At 42.4% G+C, this 24,449-nt stretch overlaps 1 protein-coding gene across 6 annotated transcripts in view; it reads right to left on the bottom strand.

The window, feature by feature from the left end:
- The window catches only part of slc7a7 (solute carrier family 7 member 7), a 56,982-nt gene that overhangs the window by 10,149 nt on the left and 22,384 nt on the right, over window positions 1–24,449 (bottom strand). For all 6 annotated transcript variants that reach the window (XM_042070729.1, XM_042070733.1, XM_042070732.1 and 3 more), the window contains 3 exons: window positions 21,196–21,878; window positions 5,168–5,293; window positions 1,187–1,331 (listed from right to left, as the gene is read on the bottom strand). In XM_042070729.1, the coding sequence (XP_041926663.1) occupies window positions 1,187–1,331; window positions 5,168–5,293; window positions 21,196–21,697 (773 nt within the window). In that variant the 5' untranslated portion in view covers window positions 21,698–21,878. The remainder of the gene's footprint in view (window positions 1–1,186; window positions 1,332–5,167; window positions 5,294–21,195; window positions 21,879–24,449) is intronic.

Genomic DNA, 24,449 nt, shown 5'->3' on the forward strand with positions numbered 1-24,449 from the left:
ATATTATGTACCTTAGTATATTTTAATTTCCTTTAGCTGATTTGTCCATCCGGCCCTCACAAATTTTGGAATTTCCTAAATTGCCCCCCTCTGCAAATGTATTTGAATAGCCCTGCTATATACTATTCAACATATATTGTTACAGTTTTTCTCAGTCGCTTTGGTGCTTTTCTCACATCACTATTAACATTTGCACAGCAGTTTCAGTGCATTTCTCAAAACAATTAGTGCAAACTGCAAAACCTAGTGGATAACCTGCAAAAGCCCGACACTCAAAAGCAAGTATTTATGTCAATGAAACTGCCAGTGTCGTCAAAATGAGAAGTCTTGACACCATTGTTTATGAACAAGATAGTCAAATGGCTTTGTCATGTTTTCATTAGAACTCGGTGACACTACCTGAAAATGCTCAAGACAGCACTATACAGTACTTGTACAGCCATTTGAAAACTACAGTAAAGTTACAAATTGCTGTAGTTAGGGGAGTAAGTGAGTACAAGACACTGAATATGTATGTTTCACAGTTTTACTGTATATGCTCTTTGCAATTCTACAGCATTGTGACAGAATTTGATAACTAGTTCACCAATTTTGTATGTAATGACTCAAACCATGAAATGAAGACTATTAGTTTTATTGGGAACGACTATTCAGCATCCATAAGTATAGTTCATTTTGACTGACATGACAAAGCAACTGATACATGTTCAAAAGCACTTGCAATTTGTTCAGAGGAAGGAGAAATTGCTACTATGATGTGCACAAATGACTAAATGTTGTGGAGGTTGAACAAATAGTTATGATCATTTTCATTCTGATCTGAGAAAAGCACCAAAGCGACTGAGAAAAACTGTAACTTTGTCCAGTGGTCTTTTCTGTGATTGACCGATAAATGGACAGACTGATATAGACAGACAGACATATACAATAGACAGACAGACAGATAGATATATATACACGACAGACAGACAGATATAAATAAATAAATATATATATATATATATATGACAGACAGACGGATATATACAATAGACAGACAGACAAGACAGATATATACACGACAGACAGACAGACAGATATATACACGACAAACAGACAGACAGACAATAATGAGACAATGAGAGATTTTGTTGAATGTTTGTTGTTAAATGCTGTATGTTCTCGTCCGGTGAGACAGACTCCTGACCTCTCGGGGTTCTTGATCTCCTCGGTGACGAAGTTGAGTGTGTCCCAGCCGGAGTAGGAGAACAGGGCGGAGTAGAGTGCCAGAGCAATGGCCCCTGGGTCCTGGGACGAGCCGTCAAACATGTCATCAAAGTTCTGAGTGTGACCTGAGACCAGAGAATAAAAGTAAAGTAAAATAAAAGTAAAAGTAGTCTTGTGAATGACAACCATTTTTTATGCAACAGCACCTGGACCACACAAATGTTACCAGAGTGCAAGAGTGCCAGTCTCTCTTTTTAAATCTTCCCATAACGTGTTTGGCCATTTATTGATTCTCCCCCAACATTGCACTGCCTACTTCAGAGGGCAGTGTGTTTTTTTGGCCTACCATCAAATGCTGGACATCTTTAGAAAGATAAAATCCTATAGTTTCTTAGGAAGCACTGGCACAGAGTTACAGAGCCTAGAATATTGTTTTTTTCTTTCTGCGAGATAACAAGCATCTCTGAACTGACTACATTTCAGCCCTCTAGGTGACTTGATATGATTTTAGAAACACAATTGAGCCCTAGCACCAGGTCTTGCGAAGCTGTGTGCAAAAGTAGATCAATATAAAATGAAAAATCAGTATTTTAGACCATTATTTGCCAAGGTATTACAAAACGCATGAGCATGCCTTGGAAACTCCTCATAGGACTTCTGGTTACCCTAAATGCATACTGACAATAAAAGTCTGCATTTCTGAGGTTTCTTGAGGTAGATTATTTGGATTTTGTGTTAGGTTCTGATATAGAATGACTACACAAAATGGAAAAATTACACAAAAAGCTCTATTTGTGCATTTTCTTTGTTGGCTTCATTTGTGTGTATAAGATGGACTATACATCTGCACAACTAATATTGGATAAAACAACATGAATATTTAATTCCTATGTATTCCTGTGAATATTTCAAGACCAGGAATGTAGTGGTAAAATAAGAGGTGGTTAAACTATGAATTCTGTGATCACAGTAAGGTATCAGATTTTTAGAAAAGGCATTCAGAACATGTTTGATGATGGTGCGGTTATTGTCAAATGTTTATAACAATACAAGTGGCATTAAGTGGTTCATCAAGTGTTGATGAGTGTTGAGAGTATTGGATTCAGAACTTATTATTTTTATACATATGTTTTTTAGGTCCTGATGCCTCTTAAGTTTCTGAATAGTTAAGGGGATTGACCAAATATATTCTTTTTGATTTACTGTGGTTTTTATCGTACACCAATCATGTGTAGCTATTTTTCATGACTTATGAAGAAATCAGTTAAATCATGTATCTAGTCATGTACCTGCTTATTTGGATCTGACTAACTTTAATGAAACAAGTGTATAATCATTTATATTTTGTACATTTTCCCAGTGGCACTATTTGATGAAATGTTCCAGCCATAAAGGCTGAAAAGGGGGACTGAGAGAAAGTGGAATAGAACATTATGTCCAATATTCCAATATGTGGTTTAATGTTCTGCATTATGTCCAATATTCCAATATGTGGTTTAATGTTCTGCATTTCTCATTATTGGGTCACTTTGATACTAACAGTATGATTCTAGGTAATGACTGTATGATATCTGTACTGTCCCTGTGTATATCTTTGTGTTACTGTGTTTAGAGATAAGCAGGAATATTATGACTTTGAAGTGTTTCACTGTTCTGCATGGCTGCGTCAGTAGCTATCTGCTCCGGATTGCCAGGTTGCCACTAATCAGAGTCTGATTCAGTGTAGTCCATGTGAAATGGGATGACCAACGCCATCTCCCGTCAGCCTGGAAGGATACTTAAACCCTAACTATTTCCTTGTCTAGTTAGAGCAGCTGATCGATCTTTAGGTGAAGTCATGCTGTCTCTCCCTTGATGTGCATCATTGTAAATAAACTCTGTTCCTGATTTTTCATACTATTGGTCTGACTGGGTCTCTATTAAATCTATGGTATCAAAATTACCATCAGTGTACATATTGTTATTGTGGATAATACAGTGTGATTTTTAAATGCTAACAGTTGTAATTGGTGAATAAACTCTTTTGAGAGGTGGAGAAACTATTTCTGAAATTTCAGTGGTGGGTAAACTGTGTTTAGTCTGCTTGTGTTTAGCGGCCTCCACTAGCCTACATCCCTGTTCAAGACCCAAGGCTGCATCTAGCCTACTTATGGCTAAGGATATAGGCTACACTGCAGCTAGAAGTTAGGGAAGCACCAAAAACGAGGAGATGAGGGCATTAGGCTATTGACTAAATTTAACTGAGACATACTACTATGTGCTAACGTTAACGTTACTGCCATCAAGCTGCAATGATTTGCCGCGAATGAATGCCGCCCAAATCGAGTCATCTTGTAGTGGTGCGTCAAGTGCAACGTAGCCTATATTCCGATCCGCTATTGATGACGCAAAAAATAATAACGGTATAGGCTAAAATTAAAGGAGTAGAAAGTATAGTAAGTATAAGTATATATACTTTTTTGATCCCGTGAGGGAAATTTGGTCTCTGCATTTAACCCAATCGGTGAATTAGTGAAACACAAACAGCACACAGTGAACACACAGTGAGGTGAAGCACACACTAATCCCGGCGCAGTGAGCTGCCTGCTACAACGGCGGTGCTCGGGGAGCAGTGAGGGGTTAGGTGCCTTGCTCAAGGGCACTTCAGCCGCGGCCCACTGGTCGGGGCTCGAACCGGCAACCCTCCGGTTACGAGTCCAGAGTGCTAACCAGTGGGCCACGGCTGCCCAAACCAGTGGGCCACGGCCGATATTCGTGTTAAAATATAAGAGGTAAAAGTAAAAAGTCGTCTCAAAAATAAATAGTAAAGTAAAGTAAAAATATCTGAAAAATCTACTTTAGTACAGTAACGAAGTATTTGTACTTCGTTACTTCCCATCTCTGCCTGAGACACACACACACACACACGTAGATACGCAAACACACACACACACACACACACACACACCACACACACACACACACACACACACACATATGTAGATACGCAAACACACACATGCGCATGTTAATTTGGAAATTAAGAATGGAAGATAGTACTTCATAATACTACTGATACTTTATAATTGCGATCCAAAGGGAGCATTGTTCCATCAGTGTAACCAATAGAATCATGTCATGCCATGACAGTGTTGAGCATGATAGAGAGCAGGAGATTGATAGAGACTGAGAGAAAGTGGAATAGAACATTATATCCAATATTCCAATATGTGGTTTAATGTTCTGCATTATGTCCAATATTTCAATATGTGGTTTAATGTTCTGCATTTCTCATTAGTGGGTCACTTTGATACTAAAAGTATGATTCTGTTCGACTATATGATATCTGTACTGTCCCTGTGTATATCTGTGTGTGACTTTATTTAGCGATAAGCGGGAATATTATGACTTTGAAGTGTTTCACTGTTCTGCATGGCTGCGTCAGTAGCTATCTGCTCCGGATTGCCAGGTTGCTACTAATCAGGGTCTGATTCAGTGTAGTCCATGTGACATGGGATGACCAATGCCATCTCCCGTCAGCCTGGCAGGATAATTAAACCCTAACTATTTCCTTGTCTAGTTAGAGCAGCTGATGGATCTTTAGGTGAAGTCATGCTGTCTCTCCCTTGATGTGAGTCATTGTAAATAAACTCTGTTCCTGATTTTTCATGCTATTGGTCTGACTTGGTCTCTTAAATCTATGGTATCAAAATTACCATCAAGACACACAGAGATAATGTGAAGAAAAGATAGCGAGAAGGAGTGGAAGAGAGAGGTAGAGATAGAGAGGGGAAGAGTAGCCTGCAATTAAATAGAATAGAATCGTAAACATGCTATGATTGCAGCAGTCATGACAGAAGGATAGAAAAACAGGGGATAGAATGATGGAATGATGGAGAGACACAGATAATGTGAGGGAGAGACCAAGAGAAAGGGGGAAGAGGTAGAGAGGGAGACGGAGCAGAGGAAGTGTACAGCATACCTTGGAAGATCTTGACCAGTCCAGTGATGATGACTGCGATGAGGGCAATGACCTTGGCGTAGGTGAAGAAGTCCTGAACGCGTGTTCCCCATTTCACATACGCACAGTTCACAAAACTCAGTAAACCTGAGGGAGAGAGGGACACACACACACACACAACAGGATCAAGATCACACACACAGTCACACACCTGTACGGCCGTCCCCTTTACATAAGCTTGACCGAGGGAAGGAGATACATGCACACACACACACAAATGGCCACATCTATACACACACACGCAAACACAAACACACAAACAGGCTCATACACACACACACACACACTGCGTACATAGACACACTTAAGTGAGCTATTCCACCAGGGCTCTGCCATGGTTCCTTTGTGTTCCCCATCACAGACTAGCGCAGGCAGCAGACAGGCAGGGGCCCCAAGCTGAGCTGGTGGAGGCCTTCCAGAGGTATTCTGCTCCCCCTTACAATATAATGCCATCCAGCTGGAGGCCCCTGCCCCACACACACACACACACACACACACACACACACACACACACATAGACAGACAGACACACACACCAAGCTCTTGCAGATGCTGTCATCTTTAGGATCAGTACCCTGAGGAAAAACACTAAGTTAATCCCAGCAGGTTTGGACGCCCACTGTTCAGGTCTGGATGCCCACTGCTCTCTTATCAAAACACACATTCACACACACTCTCTCGCTCATACACACACTCACACATTCACACACACTCACTCTCTCTCTCATACACACACTCACACACACTCTCTCCCTCATACACACTCACACACATTCACACACTCTCTCTCTCGCTCTCTCTCACACACACACACACACACACACACACACACACACACACACACACACACACACACACACACCCTCTCTCTCTCGCTCACTCACTCATACACACACACACACACTCTCTCTCTCTCATACACACACTCACACATATTCACACACTCTCTCTCTCTCTCTCACTCACTCATACACACACACACTCTCTCTCATTCTCTCTCTCACAGATACACACACACACTATCTCTCTCTCACTCACTCACTCACTCATACACACACACACACACACTCTCTCTATCTATCTCTCATTCTCTCTCTCACAGATACACACACACACCATCTCTCTCTTTCTCTCTCTCTCTGACAGACAATCTCTAATTCTCTCTTGCCATCTGTGTCTCATGCTCCTGAAAAAACATCCAACCCTCACAGATAAATAAAAAAAGGAAAACGGGGTCTCATGAGGTGTGTGTGTGTGTGTGTGTGTGTGTGTGTGTGTGTGTGTGTGTGTGTGTGTGTGTGTGTGTGTGTGTGTGTGTGTGTATGTGGTGTGACCTGTCTGTATTTTGAAGAAGTCTGCGATTCAGGGGAACAGAGCTGCTGACTACAGACCTCCAGTAGGGTGTTTTCAGGAGGAAACAGCTGAGACAGACAGAGAGAGGGGGGGTGAGAGAGAGAGAGAGAGAGAGAAAGGGAGGTAGGGAGAGTGAGAGGGGAGAGAGGGAGAGAAAGAAAGAAAGAAAGAAACTACAGGGAGTTTTTCAACATACAGTTTATACAATGTAAAAGGGCAAGTTAGGAGAGAGTGAGAAAGAGAGGGAGAGAGAAGGAGAGTAGGAACAAGAGGGAAAGAGAGGGTAAGAGAGGTTGTGTAATGGCTAAGGAGCTGGGCTGGCAGTAGCCACAAAAAGTTGTTAGTTCCATTCGTGGCTGTTGTGCCGATGTGGCCTTTGTGCCCCTAACCCAAGCACTCATCATAAAGTTGCTCAGGGAAAGCTGGCCCTTGTAATAATTGACATATTTAAGTCACTTTGGAAAAAAGCGTCAGCCAAATGAATAAGCCCAATTAAAAAAGAACCTATTTTCCATGCTAATATCCATGCTAATATAGCTTCATTGAGCAACCGAGTGACAGAGAGAGGAAGAGGAAGAGAAGAGTGGCAGATAGAGGAAGAGAAGAGTGGCAGAGAGAGGAAGAGAAGAGTGGCAGAGAGAGGAAGAGAAGAGTGGCAGATAGAGGAAGAGAAGAGTGGCAGAGAGAGGAAGAGAAGAGTGGCAGAGAGAGGAAGAGGAAGAGAAGAGTGGCAGATAGAGGAAGAGAAGAGTGGCAGAGAGAGGAAGAGAAGAGTGGCAGAGAGAGGAAGAGGAAGAGAAGAGTGGCAGAGAGAGGAAGAGAAGAGTGGCAGAGAGAGGAAGAGGAAGAGAAGAGTGGCAGAGAGAGGAAGAGAAGAGTGGCAGAGAGAGGAAGAGGAAGAGAAGAGTGACAGAGAGAGGAAGAGGAAGAGAAGAGTGGCAGAGAGAGGAAGAGGAAGAGAAGAGTGGCAGATAGAGGAAGAGAAGAGTGGCAGAGAGAGGAAGAGAAGAGTGGCAGAGAGAGGAAGAGGAAGAGAAGAGTGACAGAGAGAGGAAGAGGAAGAGAAGAGTGGCAGAGAGAGGAAGAGAAGAGTGGCAGAGAGAGGAAGAGGAAGAGAAGAGTGGCAGAGGGGAGGAAACAACAGCTGACAGATAACAGCAGGGATAAAGGGAGAGATGAGAGAAATACCTGCTGACAACATCTACAGGAACTTGTACCTCAAGAACAGTGTCACTCAGTTACAAAACACATAGACCAAAGAATTATTGGACTTAGCTGACCGATGCAGAAAATACAATACTCATCAACATGCTTCTGGAATGAGAATACCGAGATAGTGAGCATGCACACACGCGCACACACACACACACACACACACACACACACACACACACACACACACACACACACACACACACACACACACACACACACACACACACACACACACACACACCTCTGAGCCTCCCACGTTATCTCTTCTGGGCCACAATCAGTCGCTCTGCTTCTTTAAGTGCATAAACCCATAAACAGTATGCACTGTTCTAATCTGCACCTTCATGTTGAAATAAACCACAGTATGCACTGTTCTAATCTGCACCTTCATGTTGAAATAAACCTGACTAACACACTTAGATAACCTCTCCACTGTGAGTCACACCAAGCCTTGAACGCGTTTTTAACCTTGGGGGCCACGTTTTTGCTGTTCCTCCATAGCTTATCATGTCTTTAGCGTCCGTCTAATCTTTTTTCTTTTCGTGATCTCTTCCAAACCAGGTCCCAGCGCAGTGACAGAGGTAGGCCGAAGTGCACGGAGGTAAACAAATTTCCTCTAGGAAGCATCTTTTCATAAGTAATGTTTCACGCGTAGAAAATTACTCAGCCTGATTTGTGTGTGTACATGCCACTGATGATACATGAGGCATGTGGCAGGCGAGGCAGGACCTACTCATCCTGACATCCTTTTATGTCTTTTCTTTTCTTCTTCAATACCAGGAAGATGACCAATGATTTCAAAGTTAACGCTAAGTCTACATTTCCCAATTGGGAGCAGCCAGACTCTCTTCACAAAGTGAAACAAGCCTGGCTAAGCCAGGTTAGTAAGAGAAAAAGGGTGTCTGAAAGATTGTGCAACCTTATCCATGTTAGTGGGTATGTGTTTGCCTGCTTCTGAGAAAACAGGAGTCACACCACCCTGAGTTTGACCAACGCAGAAATGTCACTGCTCCACGGGTCTCCATCACTTCTCCTTCTGTCAATAGCAGGATGATTGTGATCTCGTCTGTAACAGATCCCTGTCCAGTGAAATGTGTAGAGGAGGATAAGGTGTCTGAAGGATCTCTTCCAATAATAAGGCATGTAGTGTCTGCCAGGACCACCCTGAGCTTGATGTGGAGGAGACAAGGATGTACAGTCGGAGAGACTCTGCCAATCTTACTGGGAATTTACACAGGAGCCGTTTTTGAAACGTTTTTCAGTCGTCCGTCTGACGCCCGTCTTTTGTTGGCGATGGAATTCCACTAGAATCAGTGCATCAGTTTACACTCGCAGCCCTTTATGCGTGTATTACAGCTGTTAAAAGTAGAGCAAAGCGTATGTTTATGCTTCACTTGTATTTTCAGAGCGTATGTTAAGCGTACTCATTGCAAAAACTCATGGATAAACACACTGTTGTGTCACATCAGGGGCAGAGACAGACACAGTGTTAATTGATTCATTTATGTTTCGCTCTTGCTAGGGGCTAGATGGTGTTTAAAGCCCCCACTGACGACTTCAAGGCAGCGCTGCGACCGTCGACTTCAAGGCACCTATCCTTAACCTGAACCCTAACCCTTGCCTAACCCTAGCGTCTTCCATGCAGCGCTGCCTGGAAGACAACATTGGGGGCTTAAAACTCCAAACACCTTGCTAGAGTCTCGCTTGCAGTGTACATTCCCAGTCAGGGAAGGGTTGACCAGTCCAGAACCATCACAGCTCCACAAGCCCCAATCATGCCCCACACCTCCACAGGCACCCCCATCATGCCCCACAGGTCCAAAAGCCCCCCATCATGCCCCACAGCTCCACAGGACCCCATCATGCCCCTCTCGGTCAATAGCAGGATGGCTGTGATCTCTCCTGAAACGGATCCCAGTCCTGTGATGGGGGTAAGGAGAGATCAAGTGTCTCAAGCTATCTGCAAGAATAACAAATATGGCTCCCACTGCCTTCAGAAAGCCTGCACTGGTCTCAGAGAAGCAGAGATGATTATAGAGGTGGGTAGGGGTGTGGTCTAGTGGCCAGGGATCAGGGTTTCCAAAACAATGGTAAATGGACTGCATACATATTTCTCAACAGAAACTTCTATTATGCTTAGGCATTAGTGTTGATATTTACTGGGGCATGTTTTTTTTAATTATATTTTAAGGACTTTTATTTATGTACTGCATTCATATAGTGCTTTTCACGTAGTCCTCAGAGCACTGAAGGTGCTTTACAGAGTAATACCTCACATTCACTTATTCACTCACTCATACATTCACACACCGAAGACGGAGGCTGCCATCCAAGGCGCAAACCAACACATTGGGAGCAGATTGGGGTTCAGTGTCTTGCCCAAGGACCCTGGCCTGCTGCTGCCCAGAGCAACTCGGGGTAAAGTTTGTTTGTTTATTTTATTTGATAGGGACAATGCTCATTAATCAACACACAAGTTACTTGCTGTAAATAAGCCAGAGTTAGCTACAAATGCTAGTTTCCATCTGTTGTCCCTAGCCAGATCTTAACAGGCAGTTCATCCAAGTGGTTCATCCAAGTGGTAGCCAAAACCCTGTCTACATAAAGGCATTCGCGACAACCTGGCCATGGCGCCTTTCTCAAGGACACCATGGGAGCAGCCAGGAATTGACTCAGCTTTTCTAGCTATTGCTTGCCAGCCCAGTTCCTAACCCTACTACAGTCACATTAGCTACAAAAGACAGCGACAACTCCAAGTTGAGTGGGCTGTAAACAGGGCTGTGCTTTGCGGGTGATTATGACCGATTTCTACCTGCTATGTGGCTGACATATAGCTCGTACATGACTTCAGATGTATTTTTTGGTTACAAAACCTGACTTTTTAGATTTAATAGTTCATATTTCTCACTAGGTATTGCAAAATATAAGGCCACAAACCCTGAACTTACCGGTACTTGTTAGTACAAAAATACTGCCTTCTAATTGAAAGTTAAGAGTACACTTGAACCCCTAGAGTTGGTTGTTGAGAGAAGGTGAGAGAAGGATGTTGCAAAAACTCCTTAACATTACGGACAACACCTCACATCCATTGAACTAACTATTGGTCATACAACAGAGTGTTTTCAGCTGGAGGTTGCTTCAACTTCGCTGTAACAAGGACCGTTATAGAAAATCATTCCTGCCCACTGCCATAACTATTTACAATACCTTCCCTTTGTGCCGTGAGATGAAAATCTTATGCTGAGAGACAATGCACAGTTTACAACCTCTTCAACAGAGACTATTTCCAATTGTATTTATTTTTTAACTTGTATGTATGTGTGATATATGTTTATATTATTAATAGCTGCTGTAACACCATAAGTAATCCATCTATCTATTTTCTGAGGTAGCTCCGCCATCTTGGATAAAGTTTTCGAGCTAACTTTCAAGCAACGAACGTCACCTTCACCTTCACTCATAAAATAGACTTCTTGTCTATTCTGGCTCATCGCTTGCAAATGGCAACTGCCATGTTTTGAGGCTATACAGATGTTTTGAAGCTATAGAGATCTTATGAGCCTATAGAGATGTTTTGAGGCTATACAGATGTTTTGAAACTATAGAGATCTTATGAGCCTATAGAGATGTTTTGAGGCTATACAGATGTTTTGAAACTATAGAGATCTTATGAGCCTATAGAGATGTGTTGAGGCTATAGAGATCTTATGAGCCTATAGAGATGTTTTGAAGCTATAGAGATCTTATGAGCCTATAGAGATGTTTTGAGGCTATACAGATGTTTTGAGGCTATAGAGATCTTATGAGCCTATAGCGATGTTTTGAAGCTATAGAGATGTTTTGAGCCTATAGATCTTATGAGCCTATAGAGATGTTTTGAGGCTATAGAGATCTTATTAGCCTATAGAGATGTTTTGAGGCTATAGAGATGTTTTGAGGCTATAGAGATCTTATTAGCCTATAGAGATGTTTTGAGGCTATAGAGATGTTTTGAGGCTATAGAGATCTTATTAGCCTATAGAGATGTTTTGCGGCTATAGAGATGTTTTGAGGCTATAGAGATGTGTTGAGGCTTTCTATCATGTTGGAGCAGCCTGCTGCTCTTTTCTCCTGTTCTCTGTCCACCTGCGTCTGACAAAACATATTCCAGCATTGCAACAGCAAGGTGGAAGGCCTGACCATAGAGGAAGTGCTTCTTCTAACGTCCGCTTCTCTCTCTCTGAGTGTGAATGTGAGTGTGTATAAGGGTGTGTGTTGAGACCTGGGCTGCTTTTTGCATTAGTGATTAGTCCAAGGGTCAGAGTCTTAATGTAGCAAGGACTTTACCTTGCTGTCCTCAGCATGTTTTTCATTCCTCAAAGGTCTGCTTATCTGTTATCTCCCCCCCTAACTCTCTCTGAGAGTGTGTGTGTGTGTGTTTAAGGCTAAGGCCATCCTTAAAAATATTTTCGTTTGCCGTAACCCGACCGACCCTGTCAATTTAGAACCGACCCAAATATTTATTTTTTTCCCCTTTTAGTCCGACCGACTTGCCGGTTGTAAACTTGCGTTAATACCGACCGATTGTTTTTTTTACTCTAAACAACAAATACAAATGCAATAAAATAATATTTCTTTTAGTAGGCCCAAGTATTGTGAATATAAATTGCCTACATGCAAACGTGGCTCACTTAAAAAAAACAACCTGTGGCGTCATCTCTACACCATTGGTTTTACGCATGTCACACTATGGCCTACGCTTCGTTTCATTCACACAAACTGATAACGCTTTTACTTGGCACGAAGTTCTGGAAGAACTGTGGCCAGATCTTTTCTCATCCCTTCTCCCCCTAGTCTAACGGTGACCGTGTCGGAGTATTGAAATTGGTTGTGGTCTATTCAGCATTTCTCAAAATATGGGTCCGCAACATGGAGACTGCTGGTCCGCGGAGTCGTGGAGTGAAATTAGGCCCGGTGCTTCATCTGATAATTTGCTGCGCAGTTGATCAAGAAACCGCGGATCGACGAAAAAAGAAAACAAACGTTTCTGCTATCGATGTCATTAAACATGGAGCCCTACAATTAAGTGTTGGTATGAGCATTCATTCAATGCGCGTCTGCGCGAGAGAAACTGAAACTAATCGATAACGTTGGTATCAAAGCTCCGCTTCAACCTGTTGGAAGGCTATTTATTTATTTAACGAAACTTAATAGAACGACGTTGTTTTTTGGAACTTCCTTAGAAACAGAGCAGAGACTGTATAATACACTGTATAGCATTGAGTATTGTATAGTCAAATTTCAATATAACGTGGCCAAGAGCTATTGTAGCCTTCTTTCTGGGTACATGTAGATGAGCCTTATGACCCAAAAGTCTGCCATAACCGGGCCTCAGGTCAAAGAAGTTTGAGAAAGGCTGGTCTATATAACCTGCATCAGAATGAGGTTTGCAATGGTGCGCCTGAAGGCACGGGTTGAAGACCCAGTCAGTTACGTCACGATATACACATTTGTGTATATTCATTCCTACGTAATCACCATGACCAAAATTGTACTTTTTTTTTTTACTTTGAATCTTGAAAAAAAAAATACTGACCTACCTACCGACCCATTTTTAATTTTTTTTGGCTGTTACTGCAAACACAAATATTTTTAAGGATGGCCTAAGTGGGTGAGTGACAATGTTCATATGCGTGTGTGTGTGTGTGTGTGTGTGTGTGTTTAGGGTAAGAGGGTGAGTGACAATGTGTGTGTGTGTGTTCTTAAGGGTAAGTGGGTGAGTGACAATGTGTGTGTGTGTGTGTGTGTGTGTATACTTTGTTTGCATAGAACTGTACCCAAAAGGCACACTCCACTTTCCGAGAATTTGACAGCAACCAGGGATAACTTTTCCTTTGAACTCACACAGAGAGACTACACATGATCAAAGAGATCACAATAAAATCATCAGTTTTTGCAACACCACCACCACAGCCTGAGTACTGGACCACAGCTTGGTGTATTTCTGAAGAGGCTTCTTCAGAACAGAAGATGGTCTATCATCCACTGGGTGCTTGTATGAGTGTGTGTGTGTGTGTGTGTGTGTGTGTGTGTGAGTGAGTGTGTATGAAAGCTAGCAAAATTCAGAGTGTGTGTGTGTGTGTGTGTGTGTCTGTGTGCTAGTGCTGTGTCAGACACAAGATCACATGATGAGGCAGTGAGCCTTTTTTGTTGGGCTCAGCGCACGTGAAGGTCTCCGACCTCTGACACACCACTCTCCCTTCCTCTTTCACGTCCGCCTCTCCGCTACGCTACGCACAGCAGGGTCCTCTTTTATTAGCTGCTTTCAGACATGTCCTCCGCAGTATATGCGGATCATTGTCAAACAGAGGTCTGACCCTTCGGGTGATTCAGGTATGATGCTAACATGTGGACGTTATGTTTATATTATGTTATACGCCGACGCACATTAACAGAATCTCCACGTGGTTGAACAGGTTGATTGTGGTTGAACATGCACATGAACAGAATCTCCACATGTTTTTCGCTTCGTTCAGACACAAGCTAATTTATGGTTATGTTTATGGGATTTGGCAGACGCCTTTGTCCAAAGCGACACACACAAAAACAATATAATATTTAAAATTCAACAGGCAACAGATTAGAATGTTAGTCAAACTATAATAAGGAGAATAGCAATAATAAACAACAATGTCAATTCAATCAATAGCCTAATAAAATAAGCAATGAAAATGAGGGAAAAAAGTAATAATAAACAATATGTCCATTCAATCAATAATATAAAAATAATAACATTGTAAGACTACATTAAGGAGAATATCAATAATAAACAATAATGTCAAATTAATCAACAGCCTAATGGAAATAAAACAATATTATACAAACCATAACGCATAAGGAGCGCTTAAAGAACTAAGTACATGTTGAACAGGAATGTCTTAAGACTAGGGCTGGGCGATATGGCTGAAAACTGTATCACGATAAAAGTATTTCATATCAGTCGATATCGATAATTATTGATTTTTTTGAAAAGCAGCACTGGTTGAAGCCTGGAAATATTGTAAACAAAGTAGCTTAATTTGCTAGTTTATCATAGTCTACTGGTAAGACTGTTCAGTTTCCCCACGTGTTTTTAAGTTTCAAATGAATACTTTTTCTCCTTGGGACAGGCCCATTTGAGTCTTGGAAAACACTTTTCCATTTGCATCGGGATTGAGATGATTAACTTAGCAGTCAATTTGAATGCAATAGTTGCTAATGATGCTAACCGGATTTAATAGCAATTTAGCCAGTTGTCTTGCAAGATTGTGAATGTTTGGATTACATGTGCATGCTGAGGAGGGATGCGCCTGTTGAGAAGGGAGAGAGAGAGAGTGCACAGGGCAAGGACTCATTGAGAGTCTGTGTTGAAGTAGGCCTACTTCTATCGCCTACTCTGGCAGAGTTGCACATACAATGAAAGATATAATTATCCTATTTATTTATGGACAACCAAGGGCGCGGGAAGGTGGGTGCTGAGGGCGCCGCAGCACCCCTTGCTTTTTATCAATATATAGGCCTAGGCCTACACATTCACAGTTTGTCATTATATTTGTTGTATATCAAATAGGCAAATAGCAAAAAAGGTTATGGATAGCTTTGAATATAGCTATCCATAGATTAAACGTTATAGAAGTGAAAGTGACGTTGCAAGCAGGCTAGTTGACTTCGAGAAAAGAATATTAGGCTACAGAAAAGAATACAGGATTTTTTTTCTCTCCCGGCAGTAAAGACAGTAGATTTGTGTTTAAAATGTAAATGCAAACTAAAGGTATAGGCTAACTATGCATATGACCATCTAGAGGAGGTTGGTGATCTGTCGAGAATGATAAAGATCGTAAGATACAGATGGTTTTATATTCTGTCATTATTACCACAAACACAAATTGACAACGAAACCATGGCGATCGTGGGTTATATCTTGCCGGCTTATTAGGCCATGCACAGCCCTGTCAGAACTCTGTGTAGCATGCATACTGGCAGTTTTCATAGACCATCACCAACTAGTTTGCACTTTGGATATATCGTTGGATTGTGAAAAGCCCAATTTCGAATACTTAACTACAACAGATGAGGTAGGATGCATCTTTTGCAATTAGAATTTCGTGTTGGTGAGACCTGTTGCCTATCAGCAGACATGTCATCTCGAGTTCAACGACAGCTTAGCTAGTGCCGCCGAAATATGACACTGATATCCTTTCACTATTGGAGTTGCTCAGATAGAAACCGCTGTAACGTGGTTAGGACACTTTTGCTGTGGAGTGGAGACGCCATAAGTTAGGCTACTCAGAAATTGTTTGCCATTGTAGGTCATTGCAGCCTAATTAGCATATATTTTCAAGCCAAACATCTCTGGTGTGGTTTTGACAATCAGAAAAGCAATATACTGAAATAGTTTAAAGATGTAAAGTCAAGTGCGCTTCTATGGCTCTGGTGTGTGTGCGCGCAGTTTTTATTGATGAGTCGGAGTGGCAAGTGTTGCGCATAGTTGCAGTGGAATGTGGCTGCCCAGGGCATTATAAAACTTCTCGCTCTTAGGCCTACTCATACACCGTGCTGAAATGGCGTATTTAGCTGTCTAAATTCGAATCATGCTAGGGGAGAAATCGTTGGACATCCATTATTTTGTTATTCAGCATCCCTGGTCAAAAATATGTTCCCGCGCGCCTGTGGACAACGTAAGGCGTTCTACATACTCGACACACCCGACCGGTAGCGCGACACCGTGACATCAAAATGACGTAGATCTTGCTGACGCGCCAGGATTTTAGCCAGGTAGCGCGAGGTAGCGCACCACTAATTTTTTTTTCAGACAAGCACAACAAAGCGGAAACCCTGGACTAGTTTGAGGGCAAGCGAGAGTTGCAGTGTTTTGTTACAGTCGTGAATTTGTAATAGTTTGCTGGATAAGTTAATAAAGTTACCAGTGAGAGTTGCAACACATGGAATTAAGAGGAAAGAATAGAAACGATTTATTTTCAAACAAAGGATATCTATTAAGGCCTGAACAAAATCTCTTTCCACTTCAGGAAATTACACAAACTCAGCCAGCTGCTAGCTAGCTAGCCAGCTAACTAAACTGTTTAAATTATTAAAATTTCCCTCGGGATGACTAAAGTATCTATCTATCTATCTATCTATCTATCTATCCATCTATCTATCCATCTATCTATCCATCTATCTACCTGTGCGTACACCTTGGAAACTAGATGATAATGATGGTGGTAGTTGTGAATAGTAGCAACCAAAGTCTGAAGTACCATCACAGAGGCTAGCTAATAGCAGAGCCCGTTTACATTCTCTGCTACTAGTGTTTCTTAATGCAGCTTCTTCTGCTGTGTAACGTAGTTAGCATTAATCTTTTCCCAACAGCGACACCTCTGTTCAGGAGAATATTGCAACTAGTGTCGTGACCACGACGCGCGAGTATAAATGGTTACGGCGCTTCTGTGACGTCACATTGTCGCGCAACAGGTCGGGTGCGTCGAGTATGTGGAACGTTTAAGGCGGAAGGTGTGCGTTGATTTTAATTATCGAATGTTCTATCGAACATATTTTTTATTGATATCGATTACATGTCTATTGCAATATATATCGCTATCGTTTTATTGCCCAGCCCTACTTAAGACCCCTCTTAAACGACCCAAAACTATCACAGGAACGGAGAGCACTGGGCAACTCATTCCACCAACATGGAACCACTGAGGAAAAGAGTCTTGAATTAGACCTAGTGTTTATGACTGGTCGACACAACAGACGCTCATCAGAAGACCACAGTAGGCGGTTGGGGATGTACGTCTTGATTATTGAATTAAAATAACTAGGAGCAGATCCAGTCAGTGTCCTATAGGCCAAAGAGTAAGAGATTTTAATTGAATTCTGGCTACTATAGGGAACCATGGCGCGTTATTGCGTCCATCAAACAAGGTACTGTTGATCCGACTAATTTCGAGTTGCCCCAGCGAAGTGACAATAATCCATCTTTCTCGAAACCTGTCACACTAACAAATGTGACTGGAGTGCTCCCAGTGTGTAGTAAAATTCCCAATCACAAACAACACAACTTTCTGCTTCTTCAAACATCCAACCATGCGAAAGTTCTATGGGACCCGCGCGCAAAGCCCAAGGGACTTCTCAGGGGGCATTTAAACATCCGAAGTGTCGCTTCTAAAACGGAGCAACTCGAAAAACTGCTCATGGACTCAAATCTAGATTTTCTTTATTTGTCCGATTCACGGCTCACGGACTCATCACCTGACACAGCATATATTGTATCTGGTTATAATGTTTTTAGAAAAGATAGAAAGACTGGCAGAGGAGGCGGGCTATTGATGTATGTCAAAAACCACATTAACTGCAAAGAAGTTGATCTGAACTGTATGGATATGGAATGTATGGCAGTACGAATGGTCCTATCTGCCAACATGTCTTTTACTGTTATTTGTACAGACCACCTTCATCTAATTCTAAGTTTTATGAATACTTGAGAAATATTTTGAAAGAATTTGACAGAAACAAAGAACTACTTTTACTTGGTGATTTTAACATAAACTGGATGGATTTTTCAATTAGTTTCATTTAGTTTTCAATTTTTCATTTAGTTTTTCTTCTATTCATAATGTTTATCTTGTTGTCTTTTCATGTCTGTGTTTGTTTATGTTTTTACTGTGCTTGAACATCCTGCCCAGGGACTACAGGTGCAAATTAGCTATTTAGCTAACCCTGGTATAGAAGCTATTCTATGCATGGTCCCTGTCAAACAAAACTAATAAACTAAACTAAACATGTTGAAATTATGTGCCAAATTGCATTTTTTATTACAATGATAAAATTGTAGGCTACAGGCCGATGTGCGTTTTATTTGGAGACTGTTTTGCGAGACAGAGACTGAGTTTTGCTGATGATATTCTGGGGATAGGCTACAATATAGCCAATGTAGGACTTTAGCCTTAGATTTGCTGCATTGGATCAGTCTTTCTAGAACAGGCAAGAGCTTTCTAACCTCACGTCAGCAGCGCCACATCACCCATATACATTAAAACAACCAGCGGATGGCAGGCGGTTGCGGTTTTGAAAATTGGTCAAAACACTTTGGTGTGGATGGATGGCGGATGGATGATAAGTTTTGCTATGCAGTTACGCTTGAAATAATAGCCCACCCGTGCATCTCTAGTGTGTATGCCTCTCTCTCTCTTGCTCAGCGGGGAGGGGGAGGCTGAGGGGTCGATCAAGCATGGATTCTAAACTCTGTGGTGGATAGGATCTACAATTAGGTGTTAATTAATATTACTACGCTAGGTCGAAGTACTTCCAAGTGCTATTGTGCCACACATTGTAGTTCTCCTGTTTATTTGCTTGGAAAATCGCCACGTTTCATGTTGTGTGACCTTACACATTTTTATCAACTACTCGTGCAACTGTATTTAAGTAGGGAAAACGTGGATGTTTTTGATTACTGCCATCTTCCTCTCTCTATGGCTATGTCTGAGCCCGCTAGCATAGCAACATGCTAACACATTCGCGCCACGCACCAGAGCGTTTGAGTGCACGTACCGACACGGGAGAGGTATGACTCAACTCATGAAAGTTAAGATAAGAACATATATTACTACTGACATTGGGTGGCGTGTTCCTTTAAGGCATGCAGAATTCCGGTGAGAAACGCTAGAGTCATCAGGTGGGAAAGACAGGTAAAGTTGAGTGTTGTCTGCATAACAGTGATAGTCAAATCCATGGGAGCGAATGGTCTCACCTAAGGAAGTGGTGTAAATACAGAAAAGCAAGGGTCCTAATACTGATCCCTGAGGCACACCTGTGGTAAAGTCTGGTAAAGAGACTTTGATACCTGTCCCTGCCAAGACACGTTGAAAGAACGCCCTTTAAGGTAAAATTCAAACCAGTCAAGAGCTTTCCCAGAAATTCCAATAATATCCGTCGGAAATACTAGGAGGGGAGTAGTGTAAGAGCCGGCTAAGTTTGGAGTTCTAAATGTCCGGTTATATTGTTCAGATACACGGCCCAACCGCTTGATAGCCGCAGAACATGCAGACTTACACCTATGTCAGAAAGCAGCTATAGTCTACTTCTCAAAACATATCTCTGTAGGAAATGATGTGATAATCTATTTACAATTGTACTGATTTTATTCACATAATTGTATTATTTTATTTGTTTTCTTTAAACCTGTATGGCTTTATACTATATTGCTTTACACATGTAATTGGTTTATTTTATTTCATTTTGAAAAGATATTGCCTTTATGACTGTCTCACTTTAAGGCCCAGGGTACACACCACGCACCTGAAGCACTCCGTTTGCGGAGCTAAACAATAGTTCTAGAAGACTGGTTACATTTTTAGAGTTCTGGTTATATGCATCCATTGATTACAGTGGAAGCTAATTGCTGTAGCAGATGCTATGCAAATCGAACGCTTCAGTTATGTACCCGGTGTACCCTCCCTGTCACTCTCTCTCTCTCTATCTCTTGCTGTTCTGTCGTTAGTAATGCGGGTTGTTAATGCATATTGAGTTCAATGTTCCCATAAAGAGATGTTAAATCAAAATTCTCTTTTCTTCACGCCCTCCCTATCACTCCATCATGCATCCACCCTCTCTCTCTCTCTCTCTCTCTCTTTCTCTCTATCTTTATCTCTGTCACACTCTCTCTCACTGTTTTCTCCACGACTTTTTATAATCATTTATTGTTAGGCTTTCCTCTGGCATCTCTCTTTATGGCCCTTGGGCACTTAAGAAGTGATTAGGCCATCTGCAGCCTAGCTGCAAACATCACATACCTTCATTTTATTAGGCTCTTAGTCTGCGCTGCTCTAGAACAGTGGAATGGGGAGAGTAACCAAGCCAACAGAGTGAGCAGTGTGTGGAAGACCATAGGAACAAAGAGATACCCATTATTACGTTTTCCGCTGTAAGACAATTCTGGGATACCTAAAGTAAACTTCACATTCTAGGTCTGATCACAAAAATATTGTTATATTTGGCCCACAGTATATAAATTCAAATGGTCACCATAATGAGACATGATGCACAGACAGATCACATCCTCATTGGCTGGTTCCTCAGGAGTATAGACAGGGTCTAATCTGGCTCCTGCAGTGCATATTTTGACCTCTTTTGGGTTCATTTGGGCCAGTGCTGATGTCTATGGAGCCTACAAATGCACACGTGTACACACACACATACAGACACAGAGACACACACACACACACACACAGACACACACACACACACAAAGGGTGCACTTACAGATGCAGGCCGCAGCCAGCAGGCAGTTGAGAGCGATGCAGGTAGGGCAGATGACCAACACCATCACACACAGACCCACACGCACGCACGCGCGCACACACACACACACGCACACACACACACACACTGGGTGCACTTACAGATGCAGGCTGCAGCCAGCAGGCGGTTAGCAGAGTAGGGAGCAATGCATGTTGGGAAGATGGGCTGCACCATGTAGTTGGAGAAGGTGATGGCGATGACCGCCTGACTGGTGGGCTCGATGATGAGCAGCGACGTCCACAGGCGGATGAAGGCCAGGAAGCCTCCGAAGGCCTCCAGGATGTAGGCGTAGCTGGCGCCCGACTTGGTGATGGTGGTGCCCAGCTCGGCGTAGCAGAGGGCGCCAAAGACCGAGAAGATGCCACCCAGCGCCCAGACAACCAGCGAGAGGCCGTACGAGCCGCTGTACATCAGCACGCCCACGGGCGACACGAAGATGCCCGAGCCAATCATGTTGCCCACGATCAGACAGACGCCGTTCAGCAGCGAGATCTCTTTCTTCAACTTCATGGACTCCTGCGAGTCACCTGACTTCAATGGGCCCGTGCCATTGGTCACCTCTGCCGGTGATTCCTGCGTAAGGGCGGGGCTATAAGAAGCCATGAGTCCAGGTAGAGTGGGTTGGGGATGTGGAACTGGTAACTTATTGGTCCAATTACTGGTTATATACTAGTCCAAGGTGTTGATTGCTATTGGTCCAGATGACTATCAGTCACAAAAGAGTCCTATCACAACAGTCTCAGTCTTCAGTGGTCAGGTCCAGTGAGCATAGTTACGATGTCATCTGTGGACCAGAGGAAAGACAGAGATGCAGTTAATTAAGTGCCATTGCAATGTTACTCCACGTAATTATATTTCTGCCTAAGTACATGGAATACCTAGCCTGGGTGAACCCAGACAAATCGGTGAGTGTACCTAAATTTGCTCAACAGATCGTCCTATTAAAAACTATTTCCAAAATGGAAACCCTGGAATCAACAACCGCTTTAAACGATGACTGGCAGAGGATGTTGGTTAGGAGCGCTGTTGAACAGCGAAGACTCTACTGAGGGCATCAGTATTAAAGCAGCAGTTGGCAAGTCTGACAGATTGAGAGGACTTAGCCAAAATGTTTAATGTTTGCAACTCTCATGCCCCTCCCCCACTACCATCGAGAACTCCCTCATTTCCCCCCCCCAAAACCGACTGATTTATGGTGTTCGGTCAGAGCATAGTGCATAGTGGTTTCAGTGAATATGATCAAACAAATCTTGCCAACTGCAGCTTTAAATGACTGTCTGAATATCTTCTTTGGAATTGCATAAACAACTGCACTTCACTGTCATTTACAAAAAAGATACCTTTACTGTACATCAGAAAAGATTTGATAAGAGTTTAATGTACCAAATTAAGTTTAATTACACTGATGATAATGCCCCTTGGAAATTGGAAGTGAAAGAAGGGTCCCCAGACCAAATCTTTTTTGAGAATCGGTCTAGTGTCAGCCAGGCTATGGAATACCTGGAGAAAATACTCCTCTTCCCTGTTAACCTGACAAACAAACATGGACACTGTTTATTGCCACATCCTCCAGATGGCTATTTGAGAACCATTAGTGCCTTGGGTAAGTAGCTTTTCACGGTTGGCTGCATGGACACAGATAAATACCAGTCTGGATCACAAACAGATTGAACGTCATGTGGAACTACATTTTCTCTGTTTTTCTTGTGTCGCACAGTTCCGTTAAATGTCTTACAGAGGTGTCTGATTTCATTAGTCTTTATACAGCGATCAAAGAAGTGTAAAAGGCTAAGGCTAAATATATTTAGGGGTCTATATTACTGAACAGAGACACACAAACACACAGACACAGACACAGACACACACACATGCATTTTCCCACACACAAGAAGAGAACAACTGATTCATTCACTTGCTCATTCACCCCCCACACACACTCTCACTCACACACACTGACACAAACTCACGTGCACACTCAAGCCACAAGGCGCACTCTTCTGATCAGCAAGCTGCCCTGTGCTTCACATGTTTCCCACGGAAGCAAACGTAGTCTGGTTGCAGAGCTGCATCTGGTAAAGCATGCTAATCAGCTGAAGGGACTAGCAGACACTGGATCGGATTTGACCAAGAACTGATAAGAGTCTGGTCTGACTCCGGTCTGAATGTAAACTGGATCTGGTCTGAATCTGGGTCTGGTCTCATTCTAGTCTAAACCTGAGGTGCGGTTTAATTTGGCAAACAGTGACGAACATTCAAGGTAAAATGTATTTTCTTTGAACTTGAACTTTTTTTTGTGTGTGTAAATATTCAAAATGGTTCAATTTAAACAGCGCTGAGTAATCTTGTTAATTCTTGGGTACATATCTATCATTCTCATATGTGTATCGATCCCAATGCCCACAGAGGGTATATACAGTGTTCTGCAGGAGATGCGGTCCTTTGGCTGAGACCTTAAACAGGGGTACTGACTCGCTGTGGTCATTAAAGATCCCATGGCACTTATCATGGGATCACAAAGAGTAGGGGGTTCCCCATAGTCCTGGCTAAATTCCCAACCTGGCTCATTCAACCTTGCCCCCTAATCATCCCCTCAGTGTAATTGGCTCATTCACTCTCTCACTCTCTGGTGTGTGGTGAGCATTCTGGCGCATAATGGCTGCCGTGCATCACCCAGGTGGGTGCTACACATTGAGTAAGTATAAGCAAGTATAAGTATAAGTATATATACTCTTTTGATCCCGTGAGGGAAATTTGGTCTCTGCAATTTATCCCAATCCGTGAATTAGTGAAACACACTCAGCACACAGTGAACACACTGCTCAGTCCCTGCCTCAGTCATTACAAGCGCCTCATGCTTAATCACCCACTATGTGGATACTGTTTTAGACTTGATTTAGAGTTATTTAGTATAATTTGTATTTTAGTATATTCTTTATCTTCTACTGTCCTTATTGCTTAGTTTTGTTTTTTATATTATATACTTTTAATTACTTTTTCTTCTGTTAGTGAATGTTGTGTGTGATGTCTGTATGCTACTGAGACCTTGAATTTCCTCTTGGGGATCAATAAAGTAAGTATGTATGTATGTATGTATGTATGTATGTATGTATGTATGTATCTATGTATCTATCTATCTATCTATCTATAGTACACATTAATCCAGACACAGTGAGCTGCCTGCTACAGCGTTGCTCGGGGAGCAGTGAGGGGTTAGGTGCCTTGCTCAAGGGCACTATAGCCACTTCCTACTGGTCGGGGTTCTAACTGGCAACCCTCTGGTTACAAGTCTGAAGCGCTAACCAGTAGGCCACGGCTGCCCCAGAAGTAGGCCACGGCTGCCCCAGCATTGGTGGTG

This window comes from Alosa sapidissima, chromosome 18 (assembly GCF_018492685.1).
Source record: "Alosa sapidissima isolate fAloSap1 chromosome 18, fAloSap1.pri, whole genome shotgun sequence".
Taxonomy (NCBI): Eukaryota; Metazoa; Chordata; class Actinopteri; order Clupeiformes; family Clupeidae; genus Alosa; species Alosa sapidissima.